Source organism: Sturnira hondurensis, unplaced genomic scaffold (assembly GCF_014824575.4).
Source record: "Sturnira hondurensis isolate 20B ecotype Veracruz unplaced genomic scaffold, ASM1482457v3 Scaffold0004474, whole genome shotgun sequence".
Classification (NCBI taxonomy): Eukaryota; Metazoa; Chordata; class Mammalia; order Chiroptera; family Phyllostomidae; genus Sturnira; species Sturnira hondurensis.
In genome coordinates this window covers 10,356,108-10,378,891 of record NW_028077105.1, presented here as the reverse complement: position 1 = coordinate 10,378,891, position 22,784 = coordinate 10,356,108, and the positions used below count along the sequence as shown (strand labels likewise).

Below are 22,784 nucleotides of genomic sequence, written 5' to 3'. Positions count from 1 at the left end.
AAAAGAAAGATCCTTTTTTTTCCGATTACACTGCTCAACCTTTCAGAAAATGTCCAAAAGGACTTCCTTTCTTTCTTGAAATGAGAACAAACGGTGTTTTGCCAACAGCGGTTGACCCCCAAATCCAGCTAGGCATTCAAAGGCTTCTTCTGGGTTCAGGGTTTCTGAGCAGCACCACCTGCTGGTCCTTTGCGTGTCTTACTCCTAGGTCCCAAATCTCTCCCTGCGGGACCCACACTCTTTCAGAGTCTTCTGCACCCGGTAACAACTGAAGCAAAATATCAACCACTTGGATGGGCTCAGGAAGTGAAACTGCAGATGCGCGCAGGCAGGCGAAGGCGGGCAGCCAGCAGCGCGCTCTAGGGGGCAGGAGATCTGGGGCTGGGAGGGGCTGACGCGAGCGCCCGGGTGCGCGGCGCTGTTCCCGCCCCCCCGCGGCGCGACGGGCGGTCACGTGACGGCCGCGCGCGTCCCCGGCCGCTGCGGGCTGTGAGGCCGAGGAGAAAAGACTGTGAGGCGGCCACGGCTGTGGCCTGAGAGGTGGGAGTCGGAGGTGAAGTCCTCGCGGGGGCAGGGTGAAAGTCAGCCCTTCCGGGGTCCTAACTCGGTGAGAGGTCTGGGGTCCCGCAGTGTCACCTCCAGCCGCGACACGGTCCGGGTCGACTCTGCGCTCCGGGCCTGAGAGGGGCGGTGGCGGGGTCAGGGGCCGGTACCGCGGCGGACGCCCTTGGGCCGGCGGGGCCGCGGCTGTCCTCCACGAGACGGGATAGGATGGGCCGGCTTAGCCCTTCCGGCCGCCCCCCACTGTACATGCTGTCGCAGGCTAGAAGACTGTGACGGCTCTGCTGTGCTGGCGACTCGCCGCAGCCCCTGTCCTGGTCGTCGGCCCGGAGGTGGTCACGGTCTGGGTGCGAGAGGCGGAGCAGCGGCCATTACTGCGCAGCCTCTTCCGCCGGGGTCCTCGTCGCTGCCTCGGTTGGGAGCCAGGTCCCTGTGATCTCCCCTGGCAGCTGTGTCCTTCTGGCCTCAGAGTTAGGGGCCGCGACGGTTTAGGGCTGTATCCTGCTCTCTGTGTCCCGTGTGGAGGCCTCTACCCGGGCCTTGGGGTAGATCGCAGCCAGGGTGTACTATCCCTGCATTTCGTCTTTTTCCGGAGCGTCTTTGGCTGCTCCTTTCCCTTCCTTCTCCCCCTCCCCTCGCTCAGTGTCTGGGTCTTGCCTAATGGGAAAAGTAGTACCTCCGCCTTGTCCTGGTTAAGCCCAGAGCTGCATAGTCTAAGTTGCTTGGATGGTTATTAAAGTATTGGAACAACTAGATCTCTCAGTGCCAGTCGAGCGTCCTAAACCTCAGTGCATCTTAAAAGCGGAGGCTGTTGCTTTGTTCTGGTCGCGGAGTTCTCTCCCTACTCCCATCCCGTCTGAAGGAGTGCGGTCTCCCATTGTTGTCGTAATTTTACTTTTCCATAGGCTTCTTGCGAAACGCTGCGCAGCTGTTCTCAGGGTACTCACACATTCTGACAACTAGATCTTTTCCCTCGGTATCCGTTTTCGTAAGTGTTTTTATTTTTCCCGAATGCCAGTTTAGTGAGCTTTTATTTTGCAAGTTTTCGGAAGTGCGTGTATTTTGTTTAAGTGCTATTTTTGTAATATTGAAGCGAATTGAGAGGAGACGAAAGCCAAAAAATGTTAGAAAACGCTTTGTCTTATGATTGACATCTCAGGTGCCCCCTCCCCCGTGTTTACTTTTTAAATAGGATGTGAAAGTATAAATTGGCATTGAGAGCAGTATATAATTACAGAATTTGGAAGGCCTAAGACTTTTTACGTAAGTGAATCTATATTTAGATTTTTAAAAGACGTGGTATGGTATATAGGACACATGAAGAAGATCCACACGAATAGGATTTATGATACTGGCTTTGGTGTTTTTGTGACCAGCAGATATTGTTTGTGATGAGTCTCTGGATGTTCCAAAAACACATGAAAATAGGTCAAGTGAATCCCATTTAAAAGAGAAAACCAGAAGAGCGAAAGCCACTCCAGAAATAGGTTTTGGGTGTGTTTATTTTAGTTTTGTAAGTCTTAAATTGGAGTAGTTTGTTAAGCCCAGTCTTTAATTTAGAATTTACGTTTCAAACGGGCCCCTGGACGTTGTGGGCAAAATGAATATAATGGTGGACATTTGAATGTTTTTGTTATTTATGGGCTGTTAGAACCTTGATAATACGATAGTCATCAGGGAATTATATTTCTAAAGAGCTGGCCACTAGACAAGAAGTTAAAAAGAAAGATAGACATATGTCAACTGGTAAAATACATTGTTTCATTTTCCACCAACTTGAATTGCCAGAAGAATGAATGAGACAGGTTTGTTTGTTTGTTTTTTTAATGATCCGAAAATGATTTCTTTACTTGGAAGAAAAATATACTATTAAGTCTTTTTATGTTATTGGTCTGTTTGGATATTATGTGTGAGCAATTTATTAGCATGAAACACCTGACAGACAGTCAGTTGGATATTTGAATGCTTTTTTCCCCCCAGCACTACACTGGGGAGAAACAGAAGGTGCTGAACCTTTTCCATTCTCTGGCATGGCTTCTGATTGTGCCTAAGGAAGCTGAGTTTGTGAAAGGAACAGGCCAGATTATGTGGCTGTGGAAACCATCTTACCAACATTCTGCTGCAACCCCTTGTACTTACTGATGGACTATTTAGTGTTCATGGCTTATTACCTTTTGGGTTAATTAAAACAAAACATGTTGTTAAATTGCTTAAAGTATTTAGAATTTAGAATTACAGAAGTATAGAGTGGGGTGAAATAACTAATAAGTTACAGGAGTCACGACTTGACCAAGGTCACACAGATATTTAGCAGCAGAACCTTTCGTACTTACAGAATGGTTGCAGGCTATGAAACTTTTGTTTGACTCCTGTGATTAAAAGACATTTGTTCACATTCACATTTCATGTTTTATTAAAATGCAAAGCCCACTTTTGGGGGTGAAAATATAAAGGTTTAATGTTTGAGTGTGAAGATTGTGAAGGCTATGTAGATAGTCCTCCAGGAATGTTCTTTAAGGGAAGTGCTTTTACAATAAGGGAAATAATTTAAGATTTTATTTCTTTATTTTTAGAGAGGGGGAACGGAAGGAGAAAGGGAGAGAAACATCAGTGTGTGGTTGCCTCTCATGTGTCCCCTACTGGGGACCTGGCCTGCAACCCAGGCATGTGCCCTGACTGGGAATTGAACTGACAGCCTTTTGTTCTGTGGGCCAGTACTCGATCCCCTGAGCCACACCATCCAGGGCAGGGAAATCATTTTTAAAAATAAAGTATTTGGTCCCATGGAGTTGTGAGTTTTCAGGAAAGACTTATTTCCCACTATGACTTGTGCTTTCAGTAAGCTGAGTTTTAACGGGATGAGAGGGCAGGCTGAAAATGGAAACATTAGGGCATTTAGTTACATCTCAGTTTGGGACTCTCTTTTAAGAAATAGATGTATAAGGTAAATTACAACCCGACTCTATTCCTTTTACTGGTTCTTCTTCTCCTGTTTCTCCTCCTCCTCCTCCTCCTCCCTTCTCTTCCTTCCTTTTCCTCTTCTCTTCCTTCCTTTTCCTCTTCTCTTCCTTCCTTTTCCTCTTCTCTTCCTTCCTTTTCCTCTTCTCTTCCTTCTTCATATACCAAAAATTCAAATTGAAGTATTTTTCTTTTCTGTCACTGATAGCTTTTATATAGAATATTCCTGTTCTATGTGTTTTGAAAATAAACAGTAACAACTCTTTTATTCTATTATTTTATTAGTAATTGGAAAAATACAGGAAATCTTTAAATCTCTATAATTTGATATTTGAACCTGTATACTTATCTTTTTTGGTTCTTTAAAAAGATATGTGAATCTAGTATCTAAAAATAAGCTTGATTGTTTTTTTCCTTGTGACTGACTTGAAAAGTAGAATTATAATTAATACTAGATGTTTTTCAGAGAAAATAACAGTGTATACAAATTATAGGAGTATAAATTTGTTGAGTGGCCAGAAATTGTAAATAATACAATATACTTTATTTTCTATTATTAAAAATTGGTTGAGTGGGTAAATTATTTAAAATCACTGATGATCTCTAAACTCTTTCATCTGTTTTAAAATATAGATGTCACTTTTTTATCTCCAGAATTGTTAAGAGAAATATCTAATTTAGTTTAAATCTTTTTCCTTTTTTTGCTTTTGATGTTACCTTCCTAACCATTTCTGTATAAATTTGCATCTAAAGAAGGAACATTAATCCATTAACTAATTGGTATTTGAATGTCAAGATTTTTTGTAAATTTTACTGTAGTGATCCATAAATTGTATTGAGATTGGTATGTAATTTACAAATCATTCGTTGCAGCAGGAATTATGTATGTTTGAATTATTTATTTTTGCCAAATTATTTCTGGCCTGTAGTTAGAATTACACTATTCTATTTTTGGTTGAAAGTAAAAGCCTCTTTCTCCCCACCCCCACTTAAGAAAAAAAATATTTGGTTTCAAATACAGAAGTTTTGTGAGGGTTACTTCACATGTTCGTTCTGAGTATTACATTCTGTGCCTTATTTTGTGCTTATATAATTATTGTGAGTGCAGAGGCTGGAGTTAGTGGATTGGTTTGGCAGAATTGGGACCACCTAAATCTGACAGATTTGATCACAACAGAATATGCAATTTTATTTTTCATCTGTGCCAGCAAAAGCATGAGTAAACTAACATGGAATATATTTTGTTCATTTAAAGATTCCTGTAGTAGGTAGCCAGTTTTGTGTTAAAAGCTAATTGTTCATGTGTAAGATACTCAAAACCCGTACTGTCTAGTATTGTAGCCACTAGCCACGTGGAGCTATTTAGCACTTGATATGTGGCTAGTCTGAACTGAATTGTGCTGTATGTGTAAAAAACACACCGGATTTGAAAGAGTGTACATACACATTTAAGAATGTAAAAATAGCACATTAATAATCTCTTTACATTGAATATATGTGGAAATGGTAATGTTTTGAATATATTAGGTTGAATAATATACACATATATATCTTAAGATTTTATTTACTTATTTCTAGAGAGGGGAAGGGAGGGAGAAAGAGAGGGAGAGAAACATCAATGTGTGATTGCCTCTTGCCCTTTGCGGACCTGGCCCACAACCCAGGCATTGATTGCCCTAGACTGGGAATCGAACCAGCAACCCTTTGATTCACAGGCCACCACTCAATCCAGAGCCACACCAGCCAGGGCAAATAAAACATATTATTTAAAATTAACTTTACCTGTTTCTTTTTATTGTTCTTAATATTGCAAATAGACTATTTGAATTTACGTATGTGGCTAGCATCATTTGCATCTATTTCTATTAGATATTGCTATTCTAGACCTTTTCTCTGAGACACAGTACACTGAAGAACATTTTTTAAAGGCAGTTTTTTAAACTTGAGTTTGAATCCCATCTCCCACTACCGATTTTGGGTTAAATCTTTGTGAACTTGGGTTTCCTCGTTTATAAGCTGGGTTTAGTTATATCTCATAGGGTTTTAAGTGTTCAGTGATATAGATTATATAGTGTTTCCAAATTTTAATATGCATATGAGTCACCTGAAGATCTGATTCCTTAGGCGTAGAGTGGGGTTCCAGACTTCATTTTTCAGGAACTCTCAGCTAATGCTGATATTGTTGGCTGGGGATCACAGTTTCATAGCTAATATCTAGATTACTACATGGATTTTTATTCATTTTTCCTTACCTCAGTGGTTATTACTCATTTCGAGTCTACTTTGAAAATTACCCATATGATACAGAAGTTGGAAAAGTTACTGTAGATTGCAAGATTTACTAAAATTGATTTTATCCATAGATATTTATCTGCATTCTGGAGAATTCATTGCCATTGAACAGAGAGGTAAATCTTGTGCTTGTCAAAAGACGTAATGGTGGCTTGAATCTTACAAATGTAACTACTGCTGTTAGATTTTAAGTTCTTCAAAGAAAGGTTTAGAACTTAGACATCTTTATATTTTTTGTAGCTGTGTGCCTTGTTCGCAATTAGAACTCAAATATGGTGATATGTGAATAAGTATATTTAGCTTTTTGATATTTTATTTTTCCCAACAGTTATTTCAGGAAGTTAGCTTTTCATTCATCCAAGAGATACCAGTTCAAGTCGATGGGCTCCAGCCTGGGAAGGAAAGAAAATGAGATCAGGAACTGGCTAAAGGAAATGGTGGTTAAGAGACGGGAAGTCCCATGAAATTAAAAGAAAAGGCGTGGGAGTGAATTAATGATCTTGAAGGACCAGAACTTGTGATCTGAAGATGATATTAAGATTTGAGAGAGGCCACAGTTTTAGGTGGCATACAGTTCCAAATGTTGCCATTATATTTTGTTGTTGGAGGACGGGGGTGAAATTCTTTGAATTTAAGATTTTAGGAATTGAAAATTGAGGACAGTATTTCTCAGATTGTGTGTGAAGCCCTACCTGCATCAGTATCATTTGAAGTGAGATTCCTCAGGTTCAGCCCACATTTATTGGCCCTAGGGTTAGGGCCAGAGAATGCCTATTTTTAACAAGCAGCCTCAGAGGGACAGGTTTAAGAACCTTTGAGTTAGGTGTTTGATGATTCATTCTCAGGGATATTTAAATAGGTTCATAGTGATGTATCAAGAGTTAGTCTGAAGAAAATAACCAAGAGAGAGAACATTAAGTCATTGCTTTGAAGGTTAGGGGAGAACTGTAGGTGATTATAGCCAGTGGTAGAGACGTCAAAGAATAAGTGTTGTTAAGAGTAATGATGTTAGCATAGCAGCACAATTTACAATAGCCAAGAGTTGGAAGCAACCTAGGTGCCCGTCAGTAAACGAATGGATCAAAAAACTATGGTACATATACACAATGGAATTTTATGCTGCAGAAAGAAAGAAGGAGCTCCTACCTTTTGCAACAACATGGATGGAACTGGAAAGCATTATGCTGAGTGAAATAAGCCAGGTGTTGAAGGACAAATACCATATGATCTCACCTCTAACAGGAAGCTAAACAACAAAACAAACAAGCAAGCAAAATATAACCAAAGACACTGAAATAGAGAACAGGCTGACAGTGACCAGAGGGGAGAGGGGAGGGAATTTCAGGGGAAATAAGGGAGGGATTTAGAGGAACCTATATAAAGGATACATGGACAACAACTGAGAAGGGTGGAAATGGGAGGGAGGGGGGAGGATGGGGGGTGGGATGGGATGAGAGTAATAGACAGAAAACTGTACTTGAAAAATAATTAAATAAATTGGGGGGGAAAAGAGTAATGATGTTAGAATAGTAGAATGTTTCTTCCTGTCCTGTGTGTGCAGTTGGGCAGTTCTATTTTGAGTAGGAGTCTTCTGTGGTGCCCTTGAAGTTACAGGTGCCTAGAGGGTAAAGAAAATGGGTTAGGTGGAGGGGGAATTGGGTCAGTGTTGTTCATATCATGTAAAGATTAAGTTCTGAAGTCAGAGTAAAACAGATTATGTAGAAATCCTATTTAGTCAGTTTTGAAAATTATCTAGTTTTGAGACATTATTGTTTTATTAAATATTTTATGGGATAAACTAGTATTTTAAGGCCATATATCAAAAAAAAGCTGTATCTTTAAACACTAAAATAATCCAGCTTTTTTAGTGAGATAGATTCCCACACTATGAGAGGCATATGGAACTGAAAAGAGATTGCAAGCTTCTATCTTGCTGTTTTCTGTGAGGCCCTTCATTTCTTCACTCTGTGTGTGTACTTGATTCTAAGTTTTATGTAATATGATGCCTTCTGCATTGGCCATGGTGAAGTGGAAGGAGGAAATACGGAATGAGAAGAAAAAGGTTTCAGGCCTTGAAGTTGTTTTGTTGCCTTTGGATTCTCTGAACAGGACGCAGTCGGAGAAATTTGGCATGGCTGTAAACTTGTTTATACAAATATATGGCAGGAGGTCTTAATGTGACAAGTTTATCTCTGCACAGTGTCTCCTTGTAGGAAGGTGATGGCTATAGAATGCATACCATGTGGGCCACTTATGCATGAAAAACTTTCACTTAAAAAATTGTTACTGTAAAATATAAATAATGAAAACTTCACTATTTTAACCATTTTAAGTCTACAGTTTAGTGTCATTCATTTCATTTTCAGTCTTTTTTACACCCATCAGCACTGTATATTCCCACAACTTTTTCATCACCTCAATCAAAAACTGTACCCCTCTCTCTAACCACTGGTAACCTCTAGTCCAGTCTGTCTCTAAATTTGCCTATTTTTAATATTTCGTATGAGTGAGATCATACATTTGTCCTTTTGTGTCTGACTTATTTCACTTAGAGTGAAATAGGGTTTATGTTTTCAAGGTTTATCCATGTTGTAGCATGTATGAAAACTTTTATTTCTTTTTATGGCTGAATAATACTACACTTTTACATGCCACATTGTTTATCCATTCATCTGTTAGTGGGCACTTGGGCTGTGCCCACCTTTTGACTTTTGTGAATAGTCACAGAAGACATTGATATGCAAGTATCCAAGTCCCTGTTTTTAGTTCCTGTGGATGTATGCCTGGGAGTAGAGTTGTCGGGTCAAATGGTAATCTTACGTTTAACTTTTTTGAGGAACCACCAAACAGTTTTCCATGGTTGGCTATACTATTTTTCATTCGCACCAACACAGTACAGGGTTTCCAGTTTCTTCATTCTCACCAATGCTTGTTATTTTCTTTTTCTGTTTGTTTAAATTGTAGCCATCCGAGTAGATGTAAAATGACATGTAATTATGATTTTCGTTTACATTTCCCTAATGACTAATAATATTATCTTTTCATGTACTTGTTGGCCATTTCTAAGTCTTCTTTGAACAAATGTCTATTCAAGTCTTTTGCCCACTTTAAAATTTGTCTTTTGTATTTTTGTTGCTTAGTTGTAGGAATTCTTTATGTATTCCAGATAGTATCCTTTTCATAGACATAGTCTCGTGTAATGTAGGTTTTCATTTTACTTGCCTGACAATGTCCTTTGATGCCTGAAAGTTTTAATTTTGATGAAATCCAGTTTATCATTTTTTTCTTTTGTTGCTCATGCATTTATTTGGTGTCACATCTAGGAATCCATTACCAAATTCTAGATTATGGAGATTTACCTCTAATGTTTTCTACTAAGACTTGCATAGCTTAACTCTTATATTAGGGTTGTTGATCCATTTTGAGTTTATTTTGTATATGGTGTGAATTGGGGGTCTGGGTTTCACTTTTTGCATGCAAAAATTCAATTGTGGCAGCATTTTAGAAGAGACTATTCTTTCTCCATCAAATGGAATTGGCACCCTGTTTGAAAGTCAGTTGGCCTTCTATATATGTGGGTTTATTTCTGGACTCTCTTTTACTGCCTCATTTGTCTGTTGTTATGCCAATATGACATTGCCTTGATTACTTTTGCTTTGTAGTAAGTTTTATAATCAGGAAATGTGTGTTCTCCAGCTTTTTTTTTAATCCCCAATTGTTTTGTCTATTTAAGGCCCCTCACAATTCCATATTAATTTAAGAACTGCCTTTTCTATTTCTGCAAAAAATGCTGTTGGAATTCTTATAAGAATTTTTTGAATCTATACATCATTTTAAGTAATATTGCTATCTTTATGCTCTTCCAGTTCATGAACACTAGTTGTCTGTCCATTTATTTAGCTCTTTAATTTCTGTCAGCAGTTGGTGATGTTGATTCCTGGGTATTTTTTTTTTTTTCATTTAGATGCTATTATAAATGGAATTGCTTCCTTGAGTTCCTTTTTGGATTGCTGACTGCTAGACATAGGAACAAAATGGACTTATGCCCTGAACTTGCAACCCTGCTGCTGAATTTGTGTGTTAGCTCTAAGTGGACTCTTTGGGATTTTCTGTGTAGAAAATAGAGATAGTTTTACTGTCTCTGCAAATGAAGGTGGTTTAACTTCTTTCTTAGATTTGTATGCCTTAAATCTTTTCAGGTCAAATTGCTCTGGCTAGAACTTCTAGTATAGTGTCGAATAGCGGGGGTGAAAGCAAACATCTTGGTCTTGAAATTTTTTCACTTGTAAGATAAAATTTGCCACTGCGTTATGTTATATGAAAGGGTCATACCCTTTCATAATTAAATAATTTTGTTGTTCTTAATTAGTCTGTAGAGAACTTGATGCTGAATTTTTTTCTTTTGCAGCACAGGATGAACCAGCAGTGGAAGAGCAAATACTGTAAAGTGGCTGGGCTGTGTGGCGGTAGAGATGACACCTTACTTTTGTGATGAGCACCTGTAGGGTCTATAATAGAAATGTAAGTGTGGCATCGTGGTTTCCCAGCGCTGTAGTAAATTATGTGTACTGGGATAAAATGCAGTAAATCAAGTATCTGTCATTTCTCATTTTACAAAATGAGCGTTTTTGTATTGATTTTTAGATATTTTATTGAGTTAGCAATTTTATTTACATTAACTTATCACTAATGTAGGATTTCCAAAAATCTCATAGGTAAAAGTCTCTTCAAATAGTGAAACTGTAGACAGAAAATTTGCTCATAGAAGACTAAAAAAACTAGAAAAATCTCACAGGTTCTTCTAGATTCTGTTTTCTCTTTACATAGTAACTTACTTAAATAACCATGCTAGGTAGACAGCAGCAGCTTTTATAAATAAGAAGCACTTGTGGGTTATAAAATACTAGTGAGTTAAAAACTTGTTTTGCTAAAATAAATTGATTTTTTTATTTGTACATTATTGCATTTTAATTTATATTGATTTCATTCTTATCCCCAGTTTTACTAGCTATTTTCTTATTATTTAGTCTTTATAAAATATACTGTCAAATGTTAGAGTACCAAATGATCATACCTATATGGAACTTCATTCTATTCTGGATGAAACATTTTTATACAATAAACATCATATCTACATCTTCCACATTAATATGAACACCGTCCTGCTTGATATCACTAACGAAAAATGCAGTGAACATTTTACAGACATTTGTAGTATTGGTGGTGACAGTGTTTAAAATACTAGTCAAAAAAGTGACTCTTACACATACTATTTGCACATGTACTTCTAGTTTGATATATAACTACTGTCATCTACTTTTCCAATATGATGCTTTGATTATATACACTCATTAAAAGTGTGACCATATCATTCTTGTTGAGAATTTCATAAAAAATTAAATCAGTAAGCCTTTTCTTCATAATTAGGGCAGATACATCTTTTATTTAATTTTATTGATGTTATCTGTCTGTCTGTTATCTGTCTTTTTAATCCTGTAGTTCAGAGAGTCTTTGTGCTGACTGTTAAGGACCTCTGTGGTCAAATAAGAGAGACATATATATAAAATTAATAATTAAACAGTGGAAGAAATGCCATAGTGAGGTAGCAATAAAATGCTTTTGGAACTGAGAGCATTTATTTCATCTGAAAGGTTCAGGGTAAACAGAAGAACTTTTGGCATGATCTTAAAGAATCAATAGAATTTTAACAATCAGGAAATTAGGTAATATTTTTCAAGCCAAGGGGATGAGGAGGGGCAGAGCTGCCTGAAACATGATGGCCCCTCAGGGGAGTCAGGAAGCAAGCCTGAGTGGGAAAGTGGGGTGGGAGAAAGAGATTTCATAGGAAAGGGAATGAGTGTTTGATTAGTACCTACTATATTGCCAGGTTCTTAAGTGGGTATTTTATTTAATTATTGAAATTAATCACTGTGATTAATCACTGTGAAAGATAGTAGTAGCTTTAGTTACTGATAAAGGAACAGAATTAGATGAAGTTACTTTGTCGGTGTTTACCAAATTTCTAAGTTAACCCTTTGGGACAGTTATTAAACAAAACAAGTTTTTAGACTCTAACTCAGTTAAGTCCAGATTTCTAGGGGAAAACACATCAACTTATTCTTACCTTTAGGGAAGTTTGGAAAATACTGTTTTGGTCAACATAGTGAAAATAAATGTAGAGCCAGGACTTTAACTGATTCTGTATTACTTTAAAGGCTGTATCAGTGTAATTAAGCCAGTGTTTAGGAATTTGCTGTAGATTATGTAGATAGTAGAAAACTGTTAAAGATTCAGTGGAGGGAAGACTTAATTAGACATGACTGAACTGAGAAAAGATGAGAGGAAGAAAGGCTGAAGTCAGGGAGGTCATTTAGGAGGTCAGTATTTTGTACATGAGGGTGTCCAGGAGTAGAATTTGGGAATAAGGGGAACACATAATAAAGAAGTTTCTGTCATAGAAAAGAGAACAGCCAAGGAATAAGGGAACAATGAGAATGGTTCAGAGTTTTTTATAAGGTAAAGATTAAAGGAAGAAGATACAGCTTTAAACCAGCAGATATTTTATTTTTAGTTACATTTGGTTTCATTTAGTATTTGGAAAATAATAAGGTAGACTTTTTGAAAATGTAGGTCTGAGGTGGAACGGTTCTGGATATTAGATGTTGGGTGCCATGTAAGTATGTGTATTTGGAATATTCAGTTGATTGTTTAAGTATAGAATGTTGTGTGAAAATAGGGCCTTTGTGAGGAATACTGGTATTTAAGGGGAGCTAGAGAAAATGAAATAGAAAGGAGAATTGGGAGAGAGTACCATCATGAAAATGAAGAGTAAAACTTTTAGAAAAAGAGCTCTGCCCAGTGTGGCTTAGTTGATTGGACATAGTCCCCCAGTGAAAAGTCACTAGTTCGATTCTTGGTCAGGGCACATGACGGGGTTGTAGGATTGGTCCCTGTCAGCGCTTGTATGAAAGGCAACATACGGATGTTTCTCATGTCAGTGTTTCTGTTCCTCTCTTTCTCCCTGCCTTTCCCTCTCTGTAAACATACATAAATAAAGCCTTTTAAAAAACTTAGAAAAAGAAGCCAGTGGTTAATAATATTCACTGCAATGTGATCATATAGATTTAGCCTGAAAGAGGCCATTACTATTTTTCACATGTAGTTGATTTTGAAATGTAGGGTTAGAGAATGTTGTTCAAAATCTTGGAGGAACTAAAATGGTTCTAATACCAGAAATTGAGGGGTTAACTTGGAAGACAACTAGCAGTGCCCCATCCTGAGCCAAGAGGAATGATAATAAGGAAGATTGAAAATAAAGATAAATTTTGGAATTCATTTTTACCTAATTTCTTAATGATAAGGGACTCCTGTATATCTCTTAACTAAAAGGTTGGAGGAGCTGTATAATAGCCTGTTCGAGAATAGGGAATATAAGATGTCTTAGCTGAGTGATAAGTTACTGATACCAGGCTCAGTGGTCTCTGGGACAGCAAAATGGCTAATCACTGTGTGGTGCTCACAGTTTATGCACCAAATTTTCACTACAAAAGTGGAGATTTTCCTGAGTTAAAGAGTAACTTTTGTAAGTTCTCTCCTTGTTTGACCCTTCTTTTTTGCAAGTGTCTCTCTCATGGCTTTTATGGTGGTGGCCTCTCTCTACTCCCTATTTCTCTGTGACCATTTTTTGTATCCTTTGCAGTCTACGAGGGGGGGACCCCAACCAAAACCCCAGATTTATTAAAAATTGTGTTTTTATTCATATAAGTTGAAACTTCAGTCACCTTCAAAGTACTCCCCATTTGCTACTACAGTACACCCATGAAGACGTTTTTCCCACTGCTCAAAACAGTTTTTGAACTCGTCGATTTTGATGCCTTTTAGTGCTTCTGCCATTTTTTGTTTTACCTCTTACATATTGGCAAAATATTTCCCTTTGAGGACTTTTTTCATCAGGGGAAACAAAAAAAGTTCCTCAGGGTGAGATAGAGTGAATAGGGAGCATGGGGCACAGGGATCCTCTCATTTTGGGGCAAAAACTGCTGAAGACGCACCGCCATTTGGGCAGGTGTGTTCATAAATCACCCACCATGAAATGGGCAAATATATTGAGTCTTCCAAAAATTTCACTAAAGCCTAAGGCAGCCCCTCACAACAATACCAGTTGGTGCACTGATATAGATGGGTTCCTAGAACACTCACTGAGAGGGGGAAGCTAAAAGGGGGCCCACCTCCAGAAGATAATTCCCGATTTCTTTGGGTCCCCCTCATATTTTGCCTTACTTAGAAACGTTGGGGTAATTCAGGGTTCTTTAATTGACTCTTTTTGTCTGTTGTCTTTATAGGTTTAATTTGGGCACTCATCCATTTTCATGTGTCCAAGAACCATGTACATTGATTCATCAGTATTTGAGCTTAGATTTCTTTGGAGTACCAGTCTAGTAAATTCAGCTTTTATCTACCTGTCTTCATCTGGTGACTTCATAATTATCTCAGAATCATTATATCTGAGACAGAACTTTCTCTCAGTGAGTGAGTTGTATCTCAGGATACAATTCTGTATCCTGATGGATATAGTACCACCACTCATCAGTAACCAATGTTGTTATTTCTGTTTCCGTCCTATTTCTCATTATCTGTTGATGGAACCTTACATCTGCAGCCTCCTTCCCATTGTCTTAGAAAGTATGGGGAATCCAGGTATTTGCACTGTGCTACCAAATCTTCCTTCAAACTGCTGTCCAAGTGATCTCGATAAGTTACTAAAGGTGGCTGTCACTTTATTACATAAAATCCTTCAGTAAATTCCTCTTGCCTCTTTGGGGGTTCTAGGTAGACCAGCTTTATAGAGATTCTTGAACCCCTTGAAATTTTATGTAAGATTTCATCAAATTCTTAGTAAGTCTGTGACCTAAAATTTTTTAAGAATCATTGGCATTTAGAATAAATGTTTAAATTTGTTAAGATAGCATAATGTACAAGGTCTTTGCGGCACTTACTGCATAGTACATTTTGTTCATTCAAAATGTATTTATCCCATCCCTGTTAGTTACCATTCCTTTCTTTTTTCTCTCTGATATCTGTTATACCTTTTGTAAAACTAATCAGTAATGTATGTATGTGTTCATTAACTTGTCTGCCTCTACACTTTGATGGCAAGTATTTTGCATCTCCTTTCTTGTGCCGTGGGCATTTTAGATGCTCACATACTTTTCTGTGTTCAAAATGGAAGGGGGGAAAAGGGAAATATTGAAAGTGACAGAGCTCTTGAGGCAGGCAATATAAATTTCATTACTTTATTACTTTGTGAAACTTCTTAGTAACTCCTTGGAGCTCTACCTTTCCTAACATTATTGATGGTGGTTCTTATATTTGGGCAATCATAATTATTTTGGAGGCAATCTCTGTAGCATTTAAGAGTGCAGACTGTGAAGTCATTCAGCTCTGAATGAATTTCAACTCCTGTAACAGCTAAGGAGTAGTTACATTTATACAGTCCTAAAATTATTTCAGCCCTTTGATGACAACTGTGAGGCTGATGTGGCCCCTGGTGAAAATTAGTTTGCCATTCCTGTTTAAGAGGACTTAGGAATGGTCATTTTTAAATTTAAATTTGAAAGTTTCATTTTTAACTTGTATTAAAGTTTAAACTCTTTGTATTCTAGGAGGGCTCAAGATTTAAGGAATTTTTTTCTTTTAAAAGTAGTCAAAGTTTGGGGAAGATGACATTCATTTTTGATAGCTTTGGACTTACCAAAAGGTAGTATGTTAACTTATTCTTTGTTTCCTTTTTGTTGTGTTTATAATTAGATTCTGAGCTCAGACTTTTAAAAAATCTGGTTTTTAATATTTGAAATTTTTATTGCTATCTAAGAACTTAATACTATGTAAGCTAAAGATCTTTTTCATTTATAGTAATTTTACCTTTTGACTAGATGTCTTCAAGAAGATTAAACAAAATCTAAGTACTTAGTAGTTTTCCATATCCCTCTAAGTCTTCTATGGGAAGAAGAATGGGATTTGTGCTTTCAAGTTATAATGCCACATTACAAATCCAGTTATATGTATGTTCTTTAGCAGAGTTGAGCTAACTTTACTCCAAATTTTTACATATTAAGTTAATTTAGTAACCAGGAAATAGATTCCCTTTTTTGAACAGCCACTGAAGTTTCCTAAGACATTTATTAGTTAGAGAATACCTCTCATTAATTAGCATTAACTCTTTCAGACCCTTGCTCTGCAAAAGAGGGCGGGGCATTTCTTCTTTACATATTTGTATGATCCTCTGCACACGTTAGCATCTGACCTATTTGAAGGTCATTGAAACTATGCAAAATAGAGACTTTGTAGGAAATTAAAGTGGTATGTCTTATGTTTTGAAGTATGTGTTATGTTTTATAGGCAGTCTAGTAGTTTGGGTTGTCTTGTCTTTATCTTGTCCTATGTCTTAGTTTTATCTTGTGTACTCTTATGTGCCTCATCCAGAATTATGTAAGATGTATTTACTGAGTTTTTCCTCCATTTCTTATTTAGACTAACAGTATAGTTGGTGGGCTAAATGAAAGCAGAATTTCAAGTCTGCTATGCCAGATAGGTAGTTGAAAGTGCTTCAGGTGAAATAATGAAGCTTTAGCTGTCTGTCGTTTGTTTTCTGATGAAATTTATCCACCTTTACTTCATTCTTTGAGAACTCCTCTCTAATGAGAATTCCTGCGCAAACAGAATTGTGCTTTTACAAGTGTGTTATTTACAGCTCATGCTTTCCCTGGGGTGGTTGTAATTGCTTCTCTCTTTTTTTTTTTAGTTTTTAAATTATATATTTAGTTTTATCCATGCATAGAATAAGGATTATATAAGATATTGGTCCTATTAAGTAGGGCGGAGAGTAATGTTTTCAGGTTGAAAACTTTTTGTAGATAAGCTAACTGCATCTGATGGAAAATTGATGTTTTGTGTCAATTTTATTTAAATATAGCAGGGGTTTGGATTATGTATTTTTTAAAGTATTTGGCAGTTACACACTCAGCATTTTGTTTAAAATTTACCAGGCTTTTGGGTTTTTTTCAAGTTGTACATTTATTCAGTCTGCCTTCTGATTACCTTATCGCTTCATCTCCTGCTTTCCATTGGTTATTTGACTCATTGTCTCTGCCTTGAGTTTCCTCCACTCCCAGCCTCCTGTACCCTAAACTTTCTAACCTGTATCCATCCTGTCATCTCTCTCATGATTATTTTAATAAGTATCTAACACATTTTTTTTTACTGCAGGAATCAAGCCATTGTATGATTATAGGCTTGCTTGTATGTATGTTTGCTTATTCTGCACAGTGGATGTGTGTCCTACTCATCTTCACTTCTGTCAGTACTCTCCATTGTACATGGACCATAGTAGTTGTGTAGGAAATGCTTATCTGAATCAACAATGCACAAGTCCCAAATTCTAGGCTAGTGTATAACCTTCATACACTCAGTTTGACAAGTCTGTGTCTTTCTTTTTTTCCTCTCTTCTCTTCAGGGCATCTTGGACATTCGTGTCATTTTCTCCCTTGGTCTTACATCAGGGGAGCTTCAGTGATTACAAAGCTTTTTTGGGGGGCGGGGGGAGGGAGTGCTATTCTCACCTAAGTTTTATAAACTGTGATATGCAGGTGAGGAAATTTAGACTAAGGGTTTAACTGAGTGCCTAAGAGCATATAAGTATCAGGGAAACCAGCACTCAGGTTTTTAGATTTATTGTCCACTCTTGGTTTCATTGCATTACCCTGCCTTTATTTAGGTTATCCTTTCTCCCTTGGCCATCTGCAGCATTTCAGCATATAGTCATCAGGGTGCTATATGCTTCAGGACTGATCGTTAATTGTACCAACAGAATTTTTATACATTCCAAAGGTATGTGTAAGTAAACACTTTGGGAAAAAAGTGTTTATCAGTCAGCTGTTTAACTTAATGTTATTGAAAATAAAAACCCCCCACAACTTATTTCATAATGTGATGTATTCATATTTTTCTTAGGGAAAACATTCGTTTTCTTAACAAAATTTTGAGTGTTCTGTGTCTGCCATACACTATATATGGGAATACAGAAATGAGCCAAGAGTGACCTATTCTCTGCCCTTATAAAGCCCACCCACCTATGGGGAAACTGACATTAACAAAATAATTCCACAGGTAGGTGTAACACTGCAATTCTGTTAAGTGCTACCAAATGAGAAGTGCATGGTAGTAGGGGGGCAGGGAAGGTGATTTGACGTAGTCACGAAGGCTTTGTCCAGAGGGATATTACATGGGAAGTAGTTTGCCCATGGAGAGCTGGGGAGGTGAGAAGTGAGGAAATGTTCCATATGGAGAAAAGCTTTTACTGGAGAGAGTAGCCAGTGTGGCTGGAAGGCCAGTCAAGGCAGTTTCAGGTGAGATGAGGTTGGCATGGGACTTGGGGTCCAGACCATTCTGGGCATAGAGATATCCTGGTCTTTTTCCTAAAATCAACTTTTTAAGCAGGTGGTAAGGTTGAACCAATTAAAAGGCATGCATAGTAGTTAAATAAACAATGGTCACTTGGTGGCTAGGGAAGTGTAGAGATGGATGATAGCATGATTCAGGAGATAGAGAATAAAATGTTGGCTTGCTGATGTTTTGGATAGGAAAATGTTAAGAAAAGGGCAGTTTCAGGTATGGATTTCTAGCTTGAAAAAGTGGATGGTGGTGCTGTAAAAGAGGAAATGAGGAGGAAATAGATCTTGAATTTAGTTTTTGTGTCTCCATGGCATCGGAGAAGAGATCTAAAACAGGCAATTAGAACTGTAGGTCTGGGGCTGAAAAGAGAGACCTGGGCTGGTGATACCAATTTGTGAATCATTTGTATATAGGTAACAATTGAAGCTATTAGAATAGATAAGGTCATTTTGAAAGAGTACAGCAGGAAGAGTATATGTGGTTTAGAAGAAGGTCACGGCAACAAAAGGAGGCCGTTACAAGAGAGTGTTTCACGGAGAGGGAATGAAATGACTGGTTTTACCTATGCTTTCAGATTGACAGCAGGGCTAGGGAGCCTCTGGGATTGCAGCTTTAGTCTTAGTTACGTATGGTGTACTTGTCAAGGACCAAAAGTATATTAACATACAGTAATATTTGCAAAATTGACACCATTAATATCCTAAAAGGCTACAAAATCATCACTTTCTGTAATGGTCATCTGAATTACTTTCAGCCATTTTTTTTGTTTCTGTAACTGCTTTCCAGACTGATTGTCAACGTCAGTCTAGAATGGACTGTACATTTTTAAATCTTTGCATTTGGTTCTATTTTACACGGTCAGTGACTGAATAAAATGGTACATTTATTTAAAATCTATCTGTACCTTAATTGTATTTTTTTAATTTTAGGCTTAACATTTGTGAGCCTTATTGCCCCCAACAAGCAAAAATTAATGGTATACAAACCAAAAAGATTTTTTACATGTTAAGAGTTTTTTCCTGTATTTTCATTTTTGTATCCTCATTATCTAGTACATAGCTTACATATGATAGGTGCTTTATAAGTTTTTTCTGAATTGTTGAATTAAAAGTTAAAACAGCATCTTAACATACGTATTTTCTTTTATTTTCTTAGGATGGCTGGCTGTGGGGAAATTGATCACTCAGTAAACATGCTTCCTACGAACAGGAAAGCGAATGAGTCCTGTTCTAATACTGCACCTTCTCTAACTGTCCCTGAATGTGCCATTTGTCTGCAAACATGTGTTCACCCAGTCAGTCTGCCTTGTAAACATGTTTTCTGCTATCTGTGTGTAAAGGGAGCTTCATGGCTTGGAAAGCGATGTGCCCTCTGTCGACAAGAAATTCCTGAGGATTTCCTTGACAAGCCAACCTTATTGTCACCAGAAGAACTCAAAGCAGCAAGTAGAGGGAATGGTGAATATGCATGGTATTATGAAGGAAGAAACGGGTGGTGGCAGTACGATGAACGCACTAGTAGAGAGCTGGAAGATGCTTTCTCCAAAGGTAAAAAGAGCACTGAAATGTTAATTGCTGGATTTCTGTATGTTGCTGATCTTGAAAATATGGTTCAGTATAGGCGAAATGAACATGGACGTCGCAGGAAAATTAAGCGGGATATAATAGATATACCAAAGAAGGGAGTAGCTGGACTCAGGCTGGACTGTGATGCTAATACCGTAAACCTAGCAAGAGAGAGCTCTGCTGATGGAGCGGACCATGTATCAGCACAGAGTGGAGCTTCTGTTCAGCCTCTGGTGTCTTCTTCTGTAAGGCCCCTGACATCAGTAGATGGTCAGTTAACAAGCCCTGCAACACCAACCCCTGATGCAAGTACTTCTCTGGAAGACTCTTTTGCTCATTTACAGCTCATTGGAGACAGCCTGGCTGAAAGGAGCCATAGGGGGGAAGGAGAAGATCGGGAATTACCATCTTCAGGCAGGGTACCAGCACCAGATACTTCCATTGAAGAAACTGAATCAGATGCCAGTAGTGATAGTGAGGATGTATCAGCGCTTGTTGCACAACACTCCTCGACCCAACAGAGACTCTTGGTTCCTAACACAAACCAGACAATATCTGATCGAGTAGATCGATCAGGAACTGATGGATCACCAGCAGGGGGTGTAACAGTGAGTAGCACAGCTAGATCTAGAAGGCCTGATGGACAGTGCACAGTAACCGAAGTTTAAATAAAAGAAGTCTTCAACTCCATGCTCAAGGTTAAAATGGTTATCTGTAAATTTATGCCCACATAACATTATACTCATCCCTAATAATACATTTTGGGAGTTGGGGTGGGAAGGGGTATAGGAAGGATAGATCTGTAATTAAAATGTCTAACATGTCTCTGTTGAGAAATTTATTTAATATAAGGAACTTGGGTGTTAATAGTTGAGAGTTGTTTAGTAATAACCCAGTTTTCTTGAGGTCTGTTTATTTTATAGTTTTTAAAGATTTCTAAAGTTCTTTTGGCGGATGTGTCTGTATTTGTGCATTTAATTGTCCCATCTGACGACTCTTGCATTTTGTCTTTTCTGCATGGATTGACTTAAAACCATTAACTAAAATTTGGCACCTATGAAATGTCTGGTATCAGTTTTAACAGGAAGCTTAATGTAAGAATACATGTGAATTTGGGATTTTAAAATACGAAAACTATACTAGTGAAGTTACTGAAACGGAAGTGTAAAGGACACCTAATAACTGAATGTTCCGTAACGTTGTCTGTAACACATTTCATGGCGTTCCCATACACTTCGCTGTCTAGTCCTTGTAGTTTGATGTTCCTCTTGATCCAGTTTTCTTTTTGATTACGAAATTTATAATTTAATAAATACTAGAGTTTATCAAAAATAAATCGTCTCTTGCTTAGGTCTGGAAAGGGGATGGAAACATTTTGACATTTGTGGCCAAAGGTCACTAAAAATGTGGTAGTTTGAAGTGGTGGTGTTCAGCTTAAATAAGTCACCTGCTCAGAGAAGTCTTTTTTTCGTAGGGAGCATTAAACAGAATCTACAGGCAGTGTGCATGGAGAAGTAAATGAAAAGCCTATGAGATGGATTTCTTAAATAATCAATAGTAGAGAATATGATTTTTCTTGCCAGTCTTCATTAGCAATCTTAATACTAATCTGAATTAAATTAAATGGTAGACTTATAAACAGTATTTGTAGACACAAATTCACTTTATACAAAACGTTGTAGACCCTATGGCCAGGTAGGAAATACTGGGTTTACTTGGTTACTCAGAATTTGATTATGCAAAAAAGTAATGTAAGTTGGTCTTACTACATTTTCCTAACTCGAAACAGGAGGATCATGTTGATGAAGTTTGTGTAAGTGTTTAATACGATTTTAAAGTGTGAACTGAGTTTTAAAAATAGCAAATAAAAACTGTCACTATTTTGAAATTATATTTTACCTCTGTGATATGTTAAAATTGGGACTTAATTCTTTCACCTATGTTTTTTATAGTCTGTTACTGATATGATCATGACTTTAAGTTGTATATTTTTATTAGTTTTAAAAGTTATAAAAGAAGAAAGGCTAGCTACTTTTCAGGAAAAACAGAAATCCGATGTACAGTGCAAATGTAGGTTACAGAATGATTGTGTCACTTTGAGCATCAGGCAATCTTGATAGAAAGTTAAATTTTACTACACAGTAGTAAAATTGAAAAAACAGCAGTAAATTCCAGGGCACACAAATGAATGGCCAGTTTTGTAGTCAGTAGACATGCTACATGGTGGCCATTCTTTTTTTTTTTTTTAATATTTTATTTATTTATCTTTAGAGGGGAAGGGAAGGAGAGAGGAAGGAAACAGCAATGTATGGTTGCTTCTGGTGCATCCCCTGCAGGGAACTGGCCCCTGCCAGAAACTGGCCTGCAACCCAAGCATGTGCCCTGACTGGGAATCGAACCACGATCATCTGGTTCGCAGGCCCGCGCTCAATCCACTGAGCTACACCAGCCAGGGCGTGGCCATTCTTGTTTAGTACGGAATTTAAAATAGAAAATTATTAGAAACATCAAATAAATAAAACTCCAAATTTGTAGGGGGGTAAGCTGGGGAGCATCTTTCATTCTCCATGCCTTCTTAGAGCACAAAACGATTGATGATACCTTTTCTTGTTTCCACTTTTGTTCTTTAATTTCAAGTTTCATTAAGGTTTTTTGTGTTTATAAATTATTTTCCAGATAAGGCAGAAAAAACACTCAATAAAAATAACCCCAGGAATAGGTTTATATAGAAAATTTCTTTAAATATGAGTAAATTTTTAAAAGATTTTTATTTATTTATCCTTAAAAGGAAAGGGAAGGAGAAAGGGAGAGAAATGTCAATGTATGGTTGCCTCTCATGTGTCCCCTGCTGGGAAATGGCCTGCAACCCAGGCATGTGCCCTGACTGGGAATCAAACCGGCGACCCTTTGCTTCACAGGCCCATGCTCAATCCACTGAGCTATGCCAGCCAGGGCTGA

At 37.7% G+C, this 22,784-nt stretch overlaps 1 protein-coding gene across 10 annotated transcripts; it reads left to right on the top strand.

The window, feature by feature from the left end:
- The first annotated feature begins 453 nt into the window (after positions 1–453).
- Positions 454–21,162, top strand: RNF146 (ring finger protein 146). 10 transcript variants are annotated; one of them, XM_037045801.1, is made up of 4 exons: positions 518–607; positions 10,220–10,332; positions 17,821–17,976; positions 19,417–21,162. In XM_037045801.1, the coding sequence occupies exon 4, from the start codon at positions 19,418–19,420 to the stop codon at positions 20,492–20,494; it is 1,077 nt and encodes a 358-aa protein (XP_036901696.1). In that variant the 5' UTR covers positions 518–607; positions 10,220–10,332; positions 17,821–17,976; position 19,417; the 3' UTR covers positions 20,495–21,162. The 10 variants fall into 10 exon arrangements, 9 of the variants coding, with proteins under 9 accessions (XP_036901695.1, XP_036901690.1, XP_036901693.1 ...); XM_037045800.1 differs by lacking the exon at positions 17,821–17,976 and having other exon boundaries at positions 454–540; positions 10,225–10,332; XM_037045795.1 differs by lacking the exon at positions 17,821–17,976 and having other exon boundaries at positions 454–540.
- The last annotated feature ends 1,622 nt before the right edge of the window (positions 21,163–22,784 follow it).